The sequence below is a fragment of the Protopterus annectens genome, chromosome 10.part0, assembly GCF_019279795.1.
Source record: "Protopterus annectens isolate FY-2018-M chromosome 10.part0, PAN1.0, whole genome shotgun sequence".
NCBI classification, from domain to species: domain Eukaryota; kingdom Metazoa; phylum Chordata; order Ceratodontiformes; family Protopteridae; genus Protopterus; species Protopterus annectens.
This window is the reverse complement of record NC_056744.1, coordinates 49,892,960-49,915,010: the sequence shown is the minus strand read 5'-3', so window position 1 is coordinate 49,915,010 and position 22,051 is coordinate 49,892,960. Positions and strand designations below refer to the sequence as shown.

Below are 22,051 nucleotides of genomic sequence, written 5' to 3'. Positions count from 1 at the left end.
GAAATATCCATACATATATGTACACATATTAGGCGTATATATATATATATATATATATATATTTATTAATTACACATACACACACACACACACACACACACACACACACACACACACACACACCATAATCATACCTAAATCTATACATATATATTGCAAATGTATAATAAATATAAACATATGCATACATATACCCATGATTTTATATATATATATATATATATATATATATATATATATATATATATATATATATATATATACACACACACACACACACACACACACATATATGCAAGGTATACACACACACGTACACACATCCATACACCTACGCAAATACACACACACACACACACACACACACACATATATATATATATATATATATATATATATATATATATATATGTGCGTACACACGCACCCACGTGCACTTTTACATAATTGCTCCTTGTATTTAGATATTTGATGCAGCATTTGGGTTTGGTTGACTACATATCTGCTAAAACTCCAAATAACAGGAGTACACCCTGCTGATCATAAGAACAAGTATGCAGTCAAATAACACTCCAACTCTCTTCCATTGGTTGCACCTGTATCCATATTTACAATTCTGATGTGTGACTACATAGGAAGCCTTCTACATTACACCGTGCAGAAAAGAAATAAGAGCAAGACAAGCAAAATATATAGTATGGAGCAATGCAACAAGCTCAGAATCAGTGAGATCCTGTACTGCAAAACAAGACATGCATATTTAATGTTCACGTCACATAAAATCAGTAAACACCAACAGGAAGTAAAGACTGGATGTTGATGTTTAGAATGGAGTAGCATAAAAATATGCTTTTTAAAATAAAGAAAAAGATGACCTACTAACAAACAATAGTGGACAACCTATATTCTTAAGAATAGGTGTAAAATAATGTTTCATTTTACTTTCTCATCTTAGCTGGGGAATATTCGTTCTAGCTTTCATATGAAGATGTTCTCTTGTCAGAGTGCTAGACCAAATGGACACCCTTAAGGGGTATTATTTTTCTGGGTATTAACCTCCAACACAAAACTTGGGATGGAGGACTGCTCTTGCAAGACTGCCCATTACATATCATTAAGGCAAATCCTTTTAGGCAAGTTAAGCGAGGGTAACAGTCATACCAAAATAAAGACCATGTAGAACCTCAACTCAACTTTAAACCAAAATCCTCATTGCAAGAATCTGCTAAAATGGTCTGCTATGGAATACTATGGTATCCCTAAGGAATCAGACCCGCAGTATCTTGTCCCATACACCCATACCCAAAATACCTTGTCCCATTCTCTCTTTCTGAAGATGACACAGCAGGATTCTTGTTATTGAGTGGACACCTGGTACTTGGGTCCCCTTCTTTAGTCAGGCAACCTATAGTAAAGATGGCCACATGGGCTCTACACCAAAGAACTGGCCATAGAGAATTGTGTTTCTGTAGTACTTACATTACTGATTTTAAACAGCTAAACATGAAACTGGTCTTATGCCTTCGAGGGGTTTCAATACTTATCCACTGCCCTGGTAGGGGATTTGCATAAGAGACTCATTGACATCCATATGACACAAGCTCTGCACAATGCAAAGCCCAAGTGTGCACTGCAGTTTTGCTGTTCTCACTGTGTTCCAGTGATGGGAATCTGTAAAAGGAGAAATGAAAAGTGCTGTTTGTTGTACTAGGTGGGAATTAGAGCACTGCTGATTATAGGTAGTGTGTGAAAAGTACCACTGGGAAGAAAACATGTACTGTGGTGGCCATCATTGATGGATACTGTCAATGTGGGGATTGGCCTTTATGAGCCCACCAGCAACAGCTGCTGGCAAGTCAAACACACTAGTACTTTCAGCTGCATGTACAAGACCTTTTGCCAAACAGAGCAAGTCTATGATCTTACCTCATCCCCTGTTGCAGATGCATACCACTTTGCCTACCCTCAATACTGTGGCAGTAAAGGGTTATGGAAAGCTTGGGAGCAGGGCACTAATTAGGACTATCCACAACTTCGCCTACAGTTACACTGAGAAGGAACCTATGCCAAGCACAAGGAACTTAGGAGTTTGGCATGCTATATGCTGCTTTGCTATACATTAGTTGTTGTTGTGTCTTTCGGCTTTTCCCGGTTAGGGGTTGCCACAGCGGAATTCCGGTCCGCTAATGATGGGTAGTTGACTTTTACATGCCGCGTTACCAGCCCTGACGCACAACCTTCAACGAAGGTACGCCCATTCACGCATGTCTACACGCAGAAGACGCTCTAGCTGAGAATCGAACCGGACAGCGTCTTACTGTGAACGGAGTATAAAAAAAGTGTTTTGAGACATCTTCCATTTACCTACATTCATACTATACAAAAAATACAGGCTCGCCATGATATACCATCCCACGGACAACTATCATCTAGTTAAAAACGTACTGTAGGTGATCCTAAACTAGTACCCCTGGTTACATTTTGTCTTGTTGGGTATGTGTCCCTGTTCTGCAATTCCAAACTCCTTTTTCTCTCAGAGAACCACTGCTGGGGGGGCACAGCTTTCTCCTTGTGTGCCAGCAGTTAATAAACGCATATTTTTACTCTCATTTTTCTATACAACTGTGTAACTATGGAGTTAGTACATTTAAGGAAGGGGGTACAGAGATGCAAGGGGTGTGCACCTCCAAGAAAAAAAAAATTCCATCTGAAGCTTCAGTTGGATGACTGATAGAAAAGGCATTATCTATTTGCCCAGCATATGATAAAAACAGTTATGACTAGCAATGTGTAAGTAGTCATAACTGTTTTTAAGTATCCCTGGAATAAGTGCATGCGATTACACTAGGCACGTTATCTACAGGCCTTTTTACCATCATCTGCAACAGTTCACCAACCCTGTGTAAAATGGTACATCTAACTGCAGACAATAACTCACAGCAATGCAAAGCATGCATTACAAGATGCATTTTTCTTTTTTAGTTTGTTGGGAGGAAGAAAGCATATTGTTTTATTCTCAGCAGCAGTGCAAAGTAACAAGGAATGCCATACATATACACCAATGCTATTGCTTACCTTACCTCACAATAAAAAAAAAAAGAGAGAGACAAAAGGCTTATGACTGACTTTTGCAATCTGAAGTAGATCCTAATTTTGTAGTTAATGAAGGTGACAAAGCATAGCTTTCAGTTATTCTGACATTGCAGGACAGCACACACTACTTGTGTGAATAAGTTACAATCATCACTGACTGAAATCATGTTCATCAGTTGCTGCTATTTTTATTTCCTGAAATCCACTCAAATGAAACATGATCAGCTAGGTTTTAACATCTTGCAAGCTTATCAACTGAACCAACATAGATAAGCCTGAAGAATATTGGTGTGCCATCCTTACGAGTGTATCCCCTATATCAGCCCAGTGAAATTATTCTAAAACAGAATCATCACATCTTGTGGAATAAGACAGTTTTCCTGATGTGACTAATTCAATTTGAGGTTGTCGGGTATGAAAACATCTTCTTCATCACACAAAGCTGGGATTCCTGTATGGGACTGTGTGTTCAAGAGTATACCAGAGCAACATTCTACCATCACCAAGAAAGATGCCGCAATATGAATAAAAGATTACTAACGTCAACAACTGGAATGGTTTCTCGTGCCAAACAGGGTACAATATATATTAACCTGGAAGGGGATGGTAGACAGTCCCATCTGCTTTGCCAGGGAAGGTCTGCACCCTCCCTCAAGGCTTTTGTATATTAACTAAATCCTCATCTACTGCCATTGTGCCTTTTTTTAGGCAATGTCAGTCTATTAAAGCTTTCCAACACAAGTAAACGGAATCCCGATCACATTAAGGTATTGCTGCTCAAAGCTAACAATCTTAATAAAAAAAAAAATCACTCCACTCTCTACTTACCTTGGAAAATCTTGATATATGCAACCTCACAGAAACCTGGTTCAATAAGATCAAAAGCACTGCATCAGTACACCGTTTCATTGTCTGTCCCATGTTCAGGCCCACAGAACTAGATGAAGGCACTAAATGTGGTGATGTCCCCATATTTGGAGGGTGGATTTGGCAAAATGGTTAAGGTCTTCACCTCACAGACAAGGTATAGAGTTTGATTCTGATGTCAGGTTGTTGTCTATTCTTGGACTTTTCAGGGAATTTAAACTTACTAAACTAAAATTACTTCAACTAGTCAAGACAGTGATCTGCAACTCCTCCATGTCCAATTTACCATTAACAAAATCCCTTATCACATCACAGGTGTGACCCCTTCTATGCCAACCCCCACCACTAAGACCAGCACTCCAACCTAAAACTAGTATGGAGTCCCTGTGCATCAAGTCAAACACCGCTCTAGAGGACTTAAACATTGTCCCGACATGTACACCCAAATATTTCTAGATTTCATCAGGACAAACTTCCTGGATCAATTAGCCTTCACCCCAACTAAAGGCAATAAAATGCTGGACTAGGTGCTCATCAATGTGGGACAGCTCTGCTCCCTATCCACTGCAACTCCCTTCCAGGTGAAATGAGACCACACACAAAAAAATCAGCATCCAACTCAAGACTGAAACCAGAAGCCTCCTCCAATACTTCAGTATTCAGACATTATGCCAAGAGTAATCTACTTAAACAGGAAATGACTAAATGTAATGTTCCCATCTAACTCAAAGACCCCACTGCTTATACGGAACCCTGTACCACCAAATTCTACAGACAAGAATAGCCACAAAGCTGTACACTTCAGAGAGGGTCAGACACAACTCAAATTCAAAAGCAAACCCTAATAGTGGAACACAAATATAAACTACTCTACAATAAAAAGAAAAAAAAAAATCATTGCATGTAAAAGTAAATGCAACTAAGATTCCAAAAAACAGCTGTCTTGGGGAAGTTTGGACTTTATTTTTATCGCCTATCTGGCATTGATTTGACCAACTGCCCAGGCAAAGTATAATCACAACACTGTCTTTAATTATGTTAGAAATTTTAGAAACTATGCCCAACATGGCTCAGAGATAATAGTAAAGGATATCACATACTCTGACCAAAAATTTATTTCCAGTCTACTAACAGATAAATTTAGCTGCAACCTCACCCCTCCCTCAATCTGCTACATTCCCCGACCTCATACCTGCATCTCTAAACTTCTCAGGAATAAGTCTTCAAGGCACCATCAAGTCCAAGAACACAGTTTCCATGGGGCAGAAACAAAAGCACAGACTACACAGGCCAGCCTGAAACAGTAGCTGTCAGACCCCCTACAAAGGTGGTTCAACGTCAGTCTCCAAACAAGCTTTGTGCCAGAAAAATGGAGGTCAGCAACTGTCATCTCCTTGACTACGGAGATGGGTAACCTACAGACTCTCGACCCAAACCAGTTTGGACTTGTAAAGGGTAGATCCTGGCTACTTAACCTGGTTGACTTCAAAAAGGTTACTGAGACAATGGATGAGGACAAATCTGTACACATCACATGTCTAGACCTTGCAAAGGCATTCAACACCATCACACATTCAGGTATCATGGATAAACTATTCAACGTAAATGCCAATCCTTATTTAACTCACTGGATAGCAAATTGGCTCACAAATAGAACCCAGGAAATTAATATTGTCTACTCTACCTCCGCCAGAAGGTCTGTCACTAGCAGTGTCAACTAGGGTTCAGTTCTTGGTCCACACTTCTTTACCATTTATTTCTTGGAGGTCAAAGCTACTGTTAAGTATTTATGGCTGACCAAGTCTACAGATGACTGCAAACTTGATAGCCTCAAATGACACCATGATCCTCCAAGCAGACTTTACCCAAATAATTGGTGTCAAAACCATGGACTAAAATTAAATGACAATAAATGTATAATAGCATTCTTCAGTAACTATCACATTGACAACACACCCCTGAAAACTGATCCAGTGGTTAGGGACCAGGAACCTATGCAGACAACAAACTGTTGTAAGAAAAGTCATTTTTCACCACATAGCTTATTACTAATGGTATGGCACCCAGATTCAGGCTTTATGCTTATTCCACTGTATTGGACCATCCTTAGGCACATTAGAGTATAAATTCCCCTTTTGGAAGGTAACTGTCCAAACATATATCACAACTTGGAACGCATGCAATGTTTTTTTACCATGAAAATCAAGGGCCTAAATCATAAATACTATGCTGATCACCTTAAAGCTTTGCCCTCTTCTCTGGGTCATACAGGCTACTAAGGGGTGATGATCTCTGCTTCTCATACAGAGCCTCAACAGACCCTATCCTATCACACCTTATGTAATTCAAAAGTCCAAAGGGGGCATAAACTCATGAGATCTCTTTTGCAACAAATAGAACATGCAGGAGGGATAGATACACATCACAAGAGAATACCACATCTTTAGAATAGTCTACACATAAAGCAAAATATTTGTCTTAAATGTATTCTGGGCGATTGGATGGGTAACTGCAAAAAACACACACTTGGTTTTCTTGGTTTTGCATCCTTGTCCCTCATGGACAGGGGAAACATGCAAATATTCTTATCTCAGAGATATTTATACTTATAACACAAAGGCTAAAAACTTAAAAGATCCTCTTGGATCAATAGCTGAGTAAGTAGCTATGAACCTAATCGATACTGTGTAGATTGCATAAAGATGATAAGTCACAAAAGCAGTGCACTAGAAACACACACACACACACACACACACACACACACACACACACACACACACACACTACTGCTTTTTCTCCTTACACTAACTATATGGCTGAGCATTAACAAGAAAGCAACACGAGCATTTATTCACTGATAAGTACTACATTTTTAGCCCTACCACTAGTGGTTCCTGCTAATAAACTACAAAAACATTGCTCTAAAAGATCATCTGGCTCAAGAACCCTATGAAACATGATGTTGGATAATTACATTCAACAGTGTGCTGTTTACATTAATAAAACACATGACCATTACTACATTTATACCAAGAAGTAAAGCACACCAGAAAATAATCTACTGTAATAAAAGCAGAAAGCAGCATCATCGCTAAATAACTAGGCAGGCAGACTAACCAAAGGCTTCATGTTTACAGATCATGGCCTGGGGGCAGACCAAACTAACCAATGGCTTCATGTTTAGGGCAGACCATCACCAGAAAAGCCTCAAAAATAAGGAAAAAGTAAAGAAAGAAAAAGACAATATGCAAATAGAGCATTGATCTATACAAGAAAATCATTCTGTGCAATTATGAATTAAAATTGCTATTGTACAACAGAATTGGTTTATGAATACCCTCCAAGGTAAGCAAGAGAATTTCCTAGAAAAATACTTGTGAATTTTGCTGGAAATCATAATGCAAAGGTCAAAACAGAATGCTACATAAATCTTCTGTTTCAGCTTTTTATGCAGGATTGCACCTTTCATAGAAAGCGAAAGATGTTCACAGGTTTATAGATTTCTACTAAGCTAGCTGCCCTTGTGGGCCATTTTAAGCTTAGCCAATTATCCCTTGTGAGACTCAAACCGTGCACCTTGTGTTTGTAAGGAAAACACCTTAACCATTAGCCACCCTCCCACTTCTGGTGAGACATACTATGCAAAGGCTGTGTATAACCTAGTGCTGAAATAGTACCTGAAAATTGTTGCTACATCAGGGCTGCCATTTATAACGCTCATAACATCTCCAGACTGGATGTGTGGACATGAGATGTAACAACAATTATGTAGCTTTGTGTGTCAGCAATGCCTTGGGAGTGAAAACACTGCAGTCAGGTGCCTTTTGGATGTTTTCTATTTCAGCATATGTAAGCATTCAGGCTGAATTTCCAATTCAAATCACCATTGCCTGTGGCATCCACTATATGTGTTAATCAGCTAAAGTTCCACAGCTGTACGCAAGGTTTACTGCAGCTGGTCCCCACACGTTAGATGTGCTGGGGGTATTTCCACCTCAGAGTATGTATTTTCAGAAGTTGGTGTGTACTGCTGCACCAGCCAACAGTCAGAGCCAGAAGAAAATATATTTTTCTTCTTATTTAATACTACAAGGGACACACTGCCATTGCCAGGAGTTTCAATATCCAACTACATTACATTCATGTGTGTGTCTCATCATGATACTTGGCATGATAATGTACACCATCTTAAACATACAGGAGATAGTCTGCTTTATTGTGATGTCAGACAAAACATATCAACAGTGCTTTAAAGTACAGTTGTCCACAAATGTAAATGGAAAGCCTAAAGAGAAGGAATACTGAAGGAAAAAAATTACAAGGTAGGAGTTCTTTTGCACATGATCTTTAAACGCTTTACTGAAAGAAATGATTAAATTTTCGAGGGGGCCACACTGCACTCAGAAGGCTGTACACGTTACAGCATTTTTTTTATTCCAAGAATGTAGAACCTCATCCAAAAGTTCTCGCTTTTTGTTAGACTGCATACACCATTTACTGATACAGCGCTCACAAGGTTATTTTCCACTTCCATGTGCTGTAGTAATAATCTGCTGCGGTGGTGCAGCGGTAGTGTTGTTGCCTCACAGTAAGAGTTTCTCCCGTTAGATTCTCGGCTGGAGTGCGGGGAGTGCCTTCTGTGTGGAGTCTGCATGTCCTCCCCGTGGTTGGGTGGGCGTTTGAAAGACATGCGTAAATGGGCGTGCCTTCGCTGAAGGTTGAACGTCGAGCTGGCATCTCGGCGTTCATGAAAATCTACTGCCAATCATTAGCGGATCGGAGTTCCGCTGTGGCGACCCCTAACCGGGAAAAGCCGAAAGAAACAACAACATGTGCTGTAGTAAGCTTAAGACTGCTGTGGGGAAAATTAAAGCGGTTCAGGTGACAGGCAATACTTGTAAAACCAAGTAAAAACTTGCTTTAGCTTATTTGCCATTGTGAATTTCAAGTAATGTGGGATAAATAATTGAATTATGTCAGGGGCTATTAGAAGCCATGTAGTTTCAGATGCTCTGTAATGCATCTTAAATCATTTTTCTGACCTTTTGATTTATGTATTTGTTGTTCTCTATTGATTTTGTGGTATTCGAGACTGCACTCCCAGACTGAGTCTGAAAACAATCAGTGGGGATCAGTACATTGCCCTGGTTAACATGCAAAAATAATAAAAAAAAAATGTATATATATATATATATATATATATATATATATATATATATATATATATATACACATATACACACACACACACACACACACACACATTACTGGGCTTCTGATGGTGGTATGAATTAGTCATATTTGCCCACAGAGTGACTTGGTACCCATCAGTTATAGCCACTTTATTAACTGTGAAAAAGTCGGACTACAACCACATAACAATCACAACAAACCTCTCAACTCTCTGATCTTCAGGGACATCTCCGATGTTGATTCAGATATTTAACTCTCAATCTCTTAATCCCTCCCAAAGCTGGTGAATTTTGGATAAAAGGTGGTACATTACAGTTACGGACAGCTTTTATTTCACAAAATGCTTGCCAATTCACATTGCTCTTATGATGTTGATGCCTTGTGTTAATAGTGCTAACTTTTCAAAAGTGTCTATGATTATTTCTGATTTGTCAAACAGTTTGTTGAGTGCTATGCATCTCAGTATTGGTCAAAACATTTTTGGTATATTAAGAGTCACGGCAATGGTCTGGCAAATGGTGAAAACAAGGCTCCAATGGCTCATTCAGCAGCTGAAAATGCAGGATAAACTTCACCCCCCCAACATTGCAGATATCCACCTTGCAAGGCAAAATACATAATCCCAAGTATTCCAGCAAGTCTAAGAATTTGCTTTGTATTGTTTTTACAGTGTGATAACTGGTTATGTGAAACTTACAAAGCAGAAGAAGCATACAGAGAAAGGTGTAAGCAGAAGAAGCATACAGAGAAAGGTGTAAGCAGAAGAAGCATACAGAGAAAGGTGTTATGAAAGTAATTGTGGGTGCTGCACAATTGCTTTGTGAGGGACTACTGCTGCTTATAGACACTCCTGGCTCAGAAAACAGACTTGCAATGGAAAAAGTAAAACTATGACCATGGATAAAAGCAAGCTTTCTGTGCAGTCATGTCAATCAGTCAGTGGTATTCATCTCAACAGTGTGTGAATCATATCTTTAATGCTGCCATTATCACAAACAGGGCTGAGGAGGTGATCCAAGTAGAGTGTTTCAGTACTGTGTGCAAATTTGGGAAATGAACTCCAGTACTGGAGGCAACTTAGCAGCTAAACCTTCCTTTAACTATGGAATTCCACACTGCCAACGGTAGATTGATAAAACTGTCCCTATGACTTGGCTAAACTGTCCATATGACTTGGCTAAAAACAGCAGTTTACCTTCTAGACTGTATTTCATTATGCACACACCCACAGTTCTCAGCATACCCCACAAACAAAATAAAATATAGCAGCCCCTAGCAATCACCTATGGCAGCACAGATGGGTGTGAAACAGCTATGAAATTTCACACAATTCCAGTGAAATCATTCTGTAGGTAATATACGAAGCAAGTGTGGAACCTCACCAGATGCTCCACAACACTAATACAGATGCTTTTGTCTTTTCTCCTAATGAAGCCAAGGCCTCCAAATGTGGGTATAATACATCCAGTCAAACATATTACCTCATATGGGCCAGCCATCCCAGTTGTGATTGAGGTGGTAGGGTATGCACAGACAAGAGTCAGGTACAAGATGAAGTATACTAGGAATGATAGATAACGAAGAAAAAAAATGACGATTTCCATTTTTTTAAATGGCAAACTATTAAACAATGAATAAGCAACAGCATGAATACAGAAGCATAGTGAGGCCACGTAACTTGTAACTGCAACATCCCATGAAGCAACAGCCATAGCCTTGCCTGTCAAAACCACTAAACAGTGCTAATATTGCTTACAACTGCAACACAATAGAAGCTCATGTTCCCCTTGCCCCACACCCTTCCCTAATATTACTTATAACTGGAGCACAGCAGAAGTTCATGTTCCCCCTGCCGCACCCCCTTGCCTCAGATCCAAGTACAGTGAATGGATTAAATGTGAGGTCATTGGTATGCAGATGGCATTCCTATGAACTATTTCATGCATCATGGATAGGTACAGGAAAAATGAAAAGAGTCTGCTGTTCTTTGCTGTCTCACAGAGGTTCAAAATATGCAGAGGATGTAAAAATCGTTTCTGAAAGCTATATAGTAGCCAAAGGTTTCTGTCTGGCAGAATTGTTAAAAGCAGGCAGCACATATCTATACTAGCTAGCTGTCAAGCATTTGAAAAGTAGATTATGTCACAGCCTGTGAAGTTATCTGGAAAAGCATAAATATCCTGCCTTGTCTTCAAAACTGAAGAAATGTGATACATCATTCACATCCTTCTGTTTACTGCTGGACTGCATACTCTTACTCCACATTCTGCGGCCTGCTTAGTCACAGTAATTTAAACAGAAAAAAAAAAAATGAGCTATCGTAATCTGCCAAGTTTCTGCATCACACATCTGAAGCTGCTTTGGCTATTTAAAAAAATATATCGAGTTCTCCATACATCCCATGGCCATTTCAGCTTAATGAATACAACTTGAAAATACTACTAGGCCCAGAATTTTAAAATATGTTGACATTGCTCATAAAACTGTACCCTTCATGGACTCCAAAAAGTACCCTTGACATTTTATGTTTAATTAACTTATTTTGTTTTGCCGAGCAACACAGGGGCTGGAATGTTGGTTAAGGTAATTAACTCACACACATGCAAGACAGAGGGGTTTGATTTTCACCTTTAGAAGGGAAATTGGTTAGGCTCAAAATGGCCCACAAGGGCATATAGTCTAGTACTGACTTAAGAACCTTAACACTGCAAAATCATGATACAAATAGTGAAAAAAAATAAGTAAACACAAAGTTTAACCCATATGCATTACCAGGACATTTACAAGAGCTCCTCCATTTAACTAGCTAACTAAAATAAAAACAGATAAAAACACCGTATACTTCAGTTAGCTAAAAGGCAAAATTATTAAACTACTAGTGTGACATACAAACAATCCCTAGAGAAAGTACAAATGATTAAGCCTCAGTTACAATACAAGTATTTTAAACATTACATCACGATTTGTAAAATGGTGCATTGCCATTCAAATCACTTTCAGAACATTTTGGCTTCATCTCTATAGGACAGTGGTAGTTAACTTAGCATTAAATCTGCAGGTGTCCATCCTTGACTTGTCTACCTCTACGGAGATTTACATTTATGTAAAGTTTGCAAAATATTCATGCATTAAGAAGTCTATGCCATGAGATGTTAAAACTTGCACTCTGAGATTTAGGGTTGTATTTAACTTACTTGGAAGTGCATGCAAACCATAATTAGAGAAAATAGCTAAAAGGAAACTGAAGTAACAACCACATTAACTTAAACCATAGCACTAAATGCTGTTCAAATGCAATTACAGCTGTGTGTGTTTCACTTCAAAAGAACACAGAAACTCTGGCTTAAATTCTTTTTCTCATGCAAATTCCTCATTTCAGTACAAACTCAAATGACAGAACTAGCTTCAAATCATTCACAATTACAGCACTTCTTTTAGAGCTGTCTTTTGTTTAGTTATAAACCCCAAAGCTTTATTGGCAGATAGACACACCAACACCACTTCCTTTTATCTGACTGAACCCTTACTCACAAAAAAAAAATCAAGGAGTAAATAAGCCTTTTTCTTCTAGCTAAAAAGTACGTATAAATAAATAAAATAAAGCCACATATTCTCCAAAGAATTTGAGTAAATGTTTACTGTAATTTTAAATCCTAAGGAAAGGAAAATACAAACAGAAAATTCTAATCTATTTACAGGACAACTCAGCGTATGCATGTCTATCAGTTTTAGTATCTTTCACCGTCGAGTTTCTGAAATATTTTAACAAGCAGTATGACAATAAAGTTCATCATTATGCAAGTTTTATTCTACATTCTTATCTAGCCATATCTTAATTTGGAGCATTTTTGTTCCACAGACCTAGAGCAGATACTGACAATGTTCTTACATGCATATTTACTGGAGAATATCCACTTTCTGATAAATTTTATAAACACTAATATGCTCCCACAGGTAAAAAAAAAAAAAAAAGGCAAAACTGAAAATAGATACCTACTCATGTAGAAACAGGGAAATACAGCAAGTTGATGCATAACAGATCCAGTCAAACATTAAGTAACTCTAAAACAAACAAGCACAACCTTTCAACCAGCATTTCAAAGTGCGTTAATTAAAATAACTGATTTGATTAGCAGTAGCCATCCTCCTGACCAAAAAAAAAAGTACAAGACTACGCTAGTTACAAGCCTTAAAAGTAACTGTGCCTCTTTTGGTTAGATAAAATGCAGCATCTAGATGTAACTAGCGGCACTTTCAAACCTCAAGCTGTCACAGAACAGAAGTAGTACACTGCACACTACAAAACAGTCCTTCAATAAAAGCGCAGTAATAAGCAAGCAAATAAAAGAAAGCAATTATATTTTCAAAACACTGCACATTAGCTTGTATAGTTATATCTAGTTCTGCAGAAAGAATCTAAATACAAACAGAACAAAAGAATTAGAATCCACTCACCAAGCAGTAAAATCACTGAAGCCAATGCTCACGCTCTGTCACAGACACAAACTCCACCTCCTCAGAGTCATGTGATACAAAGCACTCCCTGCTCACTGATCAAAGAGGTATTGTTTCCGTGTGACTAATGAAGAAGTCAGCATGTAGCAGAAGTAGGGCTCAGACCTTTTGTTTACAGATCTAGTCCTACAATTCTCTTTCCTCAGCAACCACATAGCCAAGTACTATGCTCAGTACTGTGCATATAATACAATAAAAACATATCTAAACTAAGCATAAAGATGGTGATACGGGCATGTAAAGAATGCATGAAAGAATGTGAGCTTCTGGCAAAGTTGCACATACTATTCAATCACTTGTACTGTAGTGCAGCTGTCACAGTAAACATCTGTAACAAGCTGTGCTACGAATCTCAAGAGATAAGATGGGGAGGGGGCAGCAAGCAAATTGTCACCACCAAATGTTTAACAGTGCTATGTCTGTGAAAAGTTTGCAAGAATTTAAACTAGGCCTTCATTTAACTCAGAATAAATGACAAGACAATTACTGCGTTGAAATTACAAAAGATTTATACTTGGTTTTCATATTCAAAAACAGCAGATGTGTATACTGTTGGTATATTATATATTTTATTCAGAAAACATCCTTTAATTTCAATTAACATATTGTATTTTTCTCCCTCTGGCAGGTCACCTTTGAAAGAAGAATGTGTATTAACATCTCTCTCTCTCTGTATACATATAAATATATCCAGCTCTGCTAGAAATGCAACATCTAAAGAAATCCCAATCCCTCCACACCACATGCTCCAGAGACCTCAACCTCAATACCACAATCAACAGAACATGCTGGAGGGACAGACAGGTTCATAACCCAGGAACTGCCCATGCTATGGAATAGAGTTCCCATACATGTCAAGCAGAGCACCTCAGTGGCCTCTTCCAAGAGAAATCTTGATGAGTGGATGGTAAACGGAAAATCCACCCCAGGGATCACTCCAGTGGCTTTACTCGGCAGAGGCACTGGGAACTAAGGTCAGGTGGCATGATGCCAGGGTAATCCTATGGGCTAGGCTTGTAAAGGCTCCAGGGCCATTAGCCTAGTACAAACCTATGAAGCTATATAACAGTATGTATATTTATATATATATATATATATATATATATATATATATATATATATATATATATATATATACACACACACACACACACACACACACACACACACACACACATCCAACATGTTTTATATGCATACACACACATATACATATACATATATATATATGTATATATATATATATATATATATATATATATATATATATATATATATATATACACACACACATATATACAGTGTTGTCGCCTCACAGCAAGAGGTTCTCCCATTCAATTCTCGGCTGGAGCGCCTTCTGTGTGAGTATGCATGTCCTCCCTGCGGTCGAGTGGCGTTCGAAAGACATGCGTGAATGGGTGTGCTTTCGTTGAAGGTTGGGCATTGGGTTGGCACCACGGCACCATAAAAATCAACTGCCAGTCATTAGCGGACCGGAGTACCGCTGTGGCGACCCCAACCGGGAAAAGCCAAAAGAAAAACAACAACAACAGAGGTGCTGGAAGCTTTTGAAGGCTGGGGGGGGGTGAAGGCAAAGGGGGCACTTAGTAATATTAAAGGACAGGGTATTTTTAGCTGTCTACTATGATTATAGAAGCATATCTGTGACATAAGACGTAAATTGTGTAAATGTGAGCAACCTTTGTAATGACTGCAGAGAAATTTCATAGAAAATTAAAAATGAAGCTAATGTTGCACCTGCATGGCAACTGATCCAATAGCCAAATACTCAAAAGTCTGAGAAAAAGGATGTAGGGCTGCAAAATACTTACTGTTGTCCCACAGACAGCAACCACCACAAAAGAGCAGTGGAAAGCTGTTAAAACACTTCAGTTAGACTTTTGAAAAAAGTCCGACTAAAGTATTTAAGAGCTTCCCACTGCTCTTTTTTGCTGATGGCTGATTGCTGTAATGCTCCAGTGTGTGACTAGAGCTTAACAGTAGTAGTAACAGAACAAGCATGTGTTTTCCGAAAATTCAGAGCATAGCCACAGTGATCCATGCACTGCAAATCATTACCTATCAAAAATAAGACATAAAAAGTATCACAGAGCATCTAGATCCTGGCAGCATCTGACACTGAAGTTGCAGAAGTGGATTCTGACACAGGTTTAATGAAGGCTTCTGCTGTGGGCTCACATGTTCTACAACTGGCCCTGCTCAGGTTTGAGCACAGGATGTTGTTATAACTTGTGTGCTTGGGTGTTGGGGGGCTAGCAACTGTGTGATTATTATTTTTTAAATTCTCCTTACATTCAAACGTCATAGGGGTGCACAGAAGGTCTCCATAGTGCATGCAAGCTTGTAACAATGTGGTCATTATTTCTTTAACTTTTTTCACAACCAGACCTTGGAGGTATGCACACAATATCACTATATCACTATAGCTTGTATATGAGTATGTACTGTCTAGAAGCAACAGGTTGGAACACATGACCATGACAATTTTTTTCTCTTTTCTCACCATCACATATCAGAAGTGTATACAGGTGGCTAAGTTTGAGGGGTGAGGGTAAGGAGGCATATTGTGAATATACAGCTTGGATCAAGTTAGAATATGTTACTACATTCTGGTTGTGAGATGGATGCACATAAGGTGGCCGTCTTTTGGAGGTAAAGACACAAACTACATGATGTGTGACAGCAGTAACTAGAAAGGTATGACTGTGGCCATTTATCATTCAACTTCATCCCAATCTAACATCAGTGGGATACACAGATGGTGACGTATCTTTTTTTTTTCTTTTTTTCAGGGAGATGGACACTACTCTAAGATATGATTCATGTATCTTTGCAATAATTTATCTTAGTGTATTGGGAACTACTTTATTGTCAACTTTGATCATCAAGTCTTTGCCACAACTTATTTTTCCTTCAAAGGAAAAATAAGACTGAATTATTTTAAAAACTCAAAAGCTAGGGAGTGTATCTCATGGCATTAAGAACCCCATTGCTTCTGGAGCCTCCAGTCTATTAGCTTAATTCTATTATTTCCTCCACAGTTATTAAACTGCAGTCTTGGCCATTTAGGGAGTGTTGAAAGGATGCCGGCGGAAAATGAAGAGTACGAATGCATTTCTTTTTTAGACACAGTTTTTGTCCAGGGAATATTTGGCTCAAAACATTTGAAAAAAAAAAAAAAAAAAGCTCTAAAATACAGCTCAGAACATCTAGAACCCAACAGCTTCTGGGGATCTAAGACCTCTGGTTTAATTAGATTACTTCCTCTTCATTTATTATGGTAATCTCTTGCCAGGTAGGATATATTGAAAGAATACAGGAAAAATGTGAAGAGTATAACAAAGTGTGAGGAAAATAAGAAAAAAATAATCTGAATAGTGTGACAAGGCCAGGATGGGGTGGAAAGGTATGGGGCACACTGGGGGTATGCAGGAAGGACAGTGGGGGACCATGGAGCCCTTTTCCTAGGGTTTCATTTCATAAAAGGCCAGAGTCAGCATATTCAGTACTTCCAGGGACTGCCTCATTTAAGAGCATTACACAGCATATCAACAAGGTTTATTACACCCCATTAAACATTTTATAACACTGTGACTTCTAGGTAAGGAAAAAATGAAACATGCAAGATGATTGGCTTTGTCAGATTCATGGTGTACAACAATTCTTTTGATTTTATTTTTATTTTCTATTACATATCATATACCTGGCTACTTAATAAATAGTATTAAACATGTCCTTACAGACACAGTCCTCAGGCAGTTTGTTTAACCTTTGGCTTTGTCCCTGATGATTGTCTCACTGCAGTAGCGATGCCCATCCATAAGGGTAGCCTTACAACTGACTTGGGTAATTACAGTCCTTTCAGCCATACAAGCCTCTGCTGCAAAAAACATGGAGTGCATTATAACTAGTCTCATAAACTGTGATATCAAAACCTTTGTTAGACTTTAGCCCCAACAGTTTGGCTTTATAAAGTGTAGATAATGTCTGTTTAACCTGGCAAATTTCTTCAAAAGGGTTACAGAGACTGTAGAAAGTGCCCATGCAGTAAACATGATGAATGTTGAACAGGCAAAGGTCTTCAACACCATTCCCCATGCTGGCATCATACAAAAGCTAATTGCTTTAAAAATCAACCCATATATGGCAAGATAGATAGCAACCTAGCTGAAAGATAGAACCAGTACAGTGTCAGTTACAGGTGCCTCATCAAATGTATGAAACAGACCATTGCTGCCCTTCAGGGGTCAGTGCTGGAGCATTTCCTTTCTGGCATTTACTTCTCAGATCTCCAAGTATACAGCCTAGACAGCTGGCTAACAAAGTTAGAGATGACTGAAGCTGGAGGCTGCTCTTAACTCACCTTATGACATCCAAACTCTCCTGAATGAACTCTCCCCAGTAAACTCTTGGTGTACTAAAAATGGTCTCAAGCTAAATGCTAACAAGTGTAGTATCATCACCGTTGTTAGACAACCCCTGCCTCATCATACTGTATAGACAACACACCACTACAAAATGAAAATTCTGACAAGGACCTAGGTACTTGGGCTAATGGCTTCATCTCTTTTGATCACCACTTGACAATGGTTGTCAGGAACTCCTTTTATTTAGTCCAACTAATTGCCAAAAGAATATTGTCATGTTCTAAAGAGGTAATCACTTCCTTATACTCAGCACTGATCAAGACAGTTAATGAGTACAAGGACCAAAGATTCCTAAGCAAAAAGATCACAGGCCTAAAGTTTCTGAGTAACAGGATAGGCCGGAAGCTCTATCTCTTTATTCAGTGTCATACAAACCTTTTGAGGGGCGATCTCTGCCTTACTTACTACACATTAGAGATCCAGTGGACCTGGACCTTCTGTTTCTCTGTAAGTCCAATATCTCCATTAATACTAGACCCAGGAACCTACATCTTCACCTCAGGTAAATACAGCACAGTATAAAGCTGTTCCTCTCAAACCCTTGGAATAAGTGATTCATTACCTTACTTTAAACATAAACTAGATGACTGAATGGGTAGCCACAAATATACTCTGGGTGTGACTGGTATTGTCCTCCTGGAGAAAGGAAGTGCTGCCTGATGGAGGTTACTGGCAAGGCATAAATGGCCATAAGAAATGTTGGCCTTGGAATATCTATGATTCTAAACAGTTTAGATAGCTTACTCCCATGGCTTCTCAGGAAATCGCTGCCTAACCTCATAATGATCTTGAAAAGCATAAAGTGGTTTTAAGAGAATGAATGAATAATTAAACAGTGCAACATGATTGCTATTAGGAAGTCAGTCTAGCTCCAGTGAAATGTACCTCTTTGGAAAAGTTGTCTGAAGCAGGTTATTAGACAGGAGAGACAAAGCCTATCCTGATAGTCAGTGAGTGAGAGACAATAAGTCTGCATCGATTTACGGAAATCAAACTTGTACAACATACCTCTCAACTTTACAATAGGCAAAGTGAAAGAAATAGGTGGACCTTAAAGCACTGGTAGAGTTTTTAGGAGAATCTAGAAAAGAAACTGCTGTTAAAAGGGATAATTAGTAGGTCATATAAAATACTGCATGATAACTATAGGAATCAATCAAAGGAGGTTAGAAAGGATTGGGAAGAGAGATTGGATAAACAATTCACAAAGAAACAATGGAAATCTATTTATTTATCATTTGATAACTGGGAAAGTTTGACTTGGAACAAAGCCAATTTTCAGTGGAGGCCCGGGGAGAAAGGCTCTAGATGCATGTCTTTGTAATGTTGGAGGAAACCGGAGCACCCGAAGGAAACCCACATGTATGCAGGGAGGACATGCATAATCCACACAGGAGGCACCCCAGCCAAGCATCGAACCAGAGAACCTCTTGCTATGAGGCGGCAACGCTACCGCTGCACAACTGTGCCATCCTAATATATACATATGGCTCCCAAACCTGCAACAGAGTCGAGAAGATTTAGGATTTTTATGTGGAAGTAATTGCATACATATTTTTATATCACAAGCAGACTCCAAAGAATTTTTCCTTAGGGAAATTACTAATGCTGGAGGTATGATGGGGAAGAAACATATAACTGGGAACATATTTTCTAGGAGAGTAATGGGTTGGCAGACTTTAAAAAATTCCCTGCAGACTACTTTGTCTGAAATACTGGATGATCAAATTGGCATAACTCAGGAAATTATTTTTTTGAGCTGTGATAGAGACTCAGAATTGCCTAGACCTAGTAAGGCCTTACTGAGTTTAATTGTGGTAGCTGCCAAAAAAGCATTTACTAGAAAATGGAAATTAAAGTCTAAACAAACCATGCTAGCAGTAGTGAACATTGTAACAGAGATAAAAAACTAGAAGTGGGATCTTTAGAAAAGGGTAGAAGCAAATTACATAGAGAAAATGGGAATTATGGGAACAATATATGCAAAATAACATTCTGCAGGAGGAATTAGGTATAAGGGAAGGCAGGAATTGAATGAGCTATGTAAAGTCTGATTGACGACTGTATAGAAGATTATATGTGATGTTTTTTTTCTCAAAAATGTTTTTTTATTTTTTTAACAAGAATAATAACAGTAATAACATATTTACAATCAAAATCGAAACAAAAAACTATTTACAAAGTCCATAACAAGAAAGTACTTCCATATACATTCAGGATATCATCTAAAACTTTTTTAGTAATGATTGTAACTTTTCCCAAGCAATTAATTTGTGTGTTAAATTCTTTGTTTTAATTTTTAAACTAGATATTTCTTTTTCACATAGATTTGTGGCTAAATAAATAAATTAATTTCTAAAAGATATAGAAGAGTTAGTTTTCCAATTTTTTGTCACAACCTTTCTTGCAACTGCAAGTATTGACCAGAGAAAATGTGTTTGAGATGTGGATATGACTTCTGGTACTGGTACATTAAATAAAATGAGAGAATTTGAAATTTCACAATTATCATTCCATAAGGCCTTACAGAAACATTCAAATTCCTTCCAGAATTGGGAAAACATAGTACATGCAACAATCATATGGAACCAATCAGCTTCTGTTGCTTTACACCTCCAACATTTCATATAATTTGTTTTGTACATATTTGCAGTTATGTGAGGTGTATAATAAGTCCTGTGAAGGAATTTCACATGTGATTAATGTTTGCAGCTGAACATTTACACCAGTTCTAGGATTGAGTTGTTTTGACTAGTAATCAAGAATGTGTTTGTGTTGAAGATATGGCAGAACAGATAATGGTAGAATCATCAGCATATTGGATGATGTTGAATCAGACTGTGTGATATATAAATAGACATATGTCAGTATGGTTTGTTTTCATTTATATAAATGTATGATTGCCTATGTTATAAGTGATAATTCAATAAAGATTTTCTTGTTTAAAAGTATGCACATGAATGTAATGACTTATTGTACCTGCATAAATTGCTGTCTTACTGCTCCTGATCCCAAGTTATAGTTGAAAGGGGTCAACTGTCCAGAATTATGCAAAACATCCCTAATGTTATCTCATATTTTGGGTCTATATTATGTGATCGAAGAATCTCTTCTTCAAACACATAATAATCGATATATATACAGCAAACACTGTAAAGTGTGAATGGCCACTTTCTTGAATTTTTTCCTTGGGAAAAAATTCACGTGGACGTAAAATAAAAAACAAACTTTAAAAAACGAATCAAGTGGGGGGCTTCAACCCCCACACACCCTGATGTGGGGGGCTATGCATCCCACACATACCCTAACTAAATATACATACTCCAAGATTGCTCTACATTGAAGAAAAGGACAATTCCCAATAATGGCCAACTGAATTTTTTCCCAAGGAAAAAATTTATGGAAGTGGTCATTCACGGTTTGCAGCGTTCGCTGTATATGTGTTGATTATTATGTGTTTGAAGAAGGGATTCTTCAATCACATAATATAGACCCCATATTTTTGCCTTGTCCCTCGTAAACTGTTTGATTCTCTAGTAAATCACTCAGGATGGTACTTCTTAATTCTCCAGAATTTCACAGAATGCCCAGATTATAGCCTCACATTTTTGGTCTCAAAAAATTGTGGTTTTCTAGCTGAAGATTGTGCTAACTAAATAACAACACATTTAAGTCTGTGATTTCATATCTTTCAGAAAATGCATGCTAATGCAAAAGCTGTTATTCTAGAATCTTTGTAAGTTTATAAGAGCAACATTTAAAATCTGTTCCTGATTTTAGCCTTTTATCCCCCCATTATTTTTGACTTTATCCAGAATTCTTAAGCAAAAGTTCAGAGGTATGTTGAGGATTACAGTCAGTCACTATTGCCAGACATTACAGTTTCAGATTTCAGTTGTTCAGAAAATGCATACTGATGAAAAACCTACTATATT

The 22,051-nt window shown here is 38.1% G+C and overlaps 1 protein-coding gene across 8 annotated transcripts in view; it reads right to left on the bottom strand.

Moving 5' to 3' along the window:
• Positions 1 to 22,051, bottom strand: part of SEPTIN9 (septin 9) — a 2,307,078-nt gene that overhangs the window by 439,973 nt on the left and 1,845,054 nt on the right. The window contains exon 1 of one of the 8 annotated variants that reach the window (XM_044085009.1): positions 13,609 to 13,683. The exons of 5 other annotated variants lie outside the window; for them this stretch is intronic. Coding sequence is in view for 1 of the 3 variants with exons in the window: in XM_044085008.1 (XP_043940943.1) it covers positions 13,151 to 13,187 (37 nt within the window). In the remaining 2 variants the exon portion in view is untranslated. Of the gene's footprint in view, positions 1 to 13,146; positions 13,251 to 13,608; positions 13,684 to 22,051 lie in introns of those variants that run through there. 2 more of the 8 variants (XM_044085008.1, XM_044085010.1) reach the window with 2 other exon arrangements.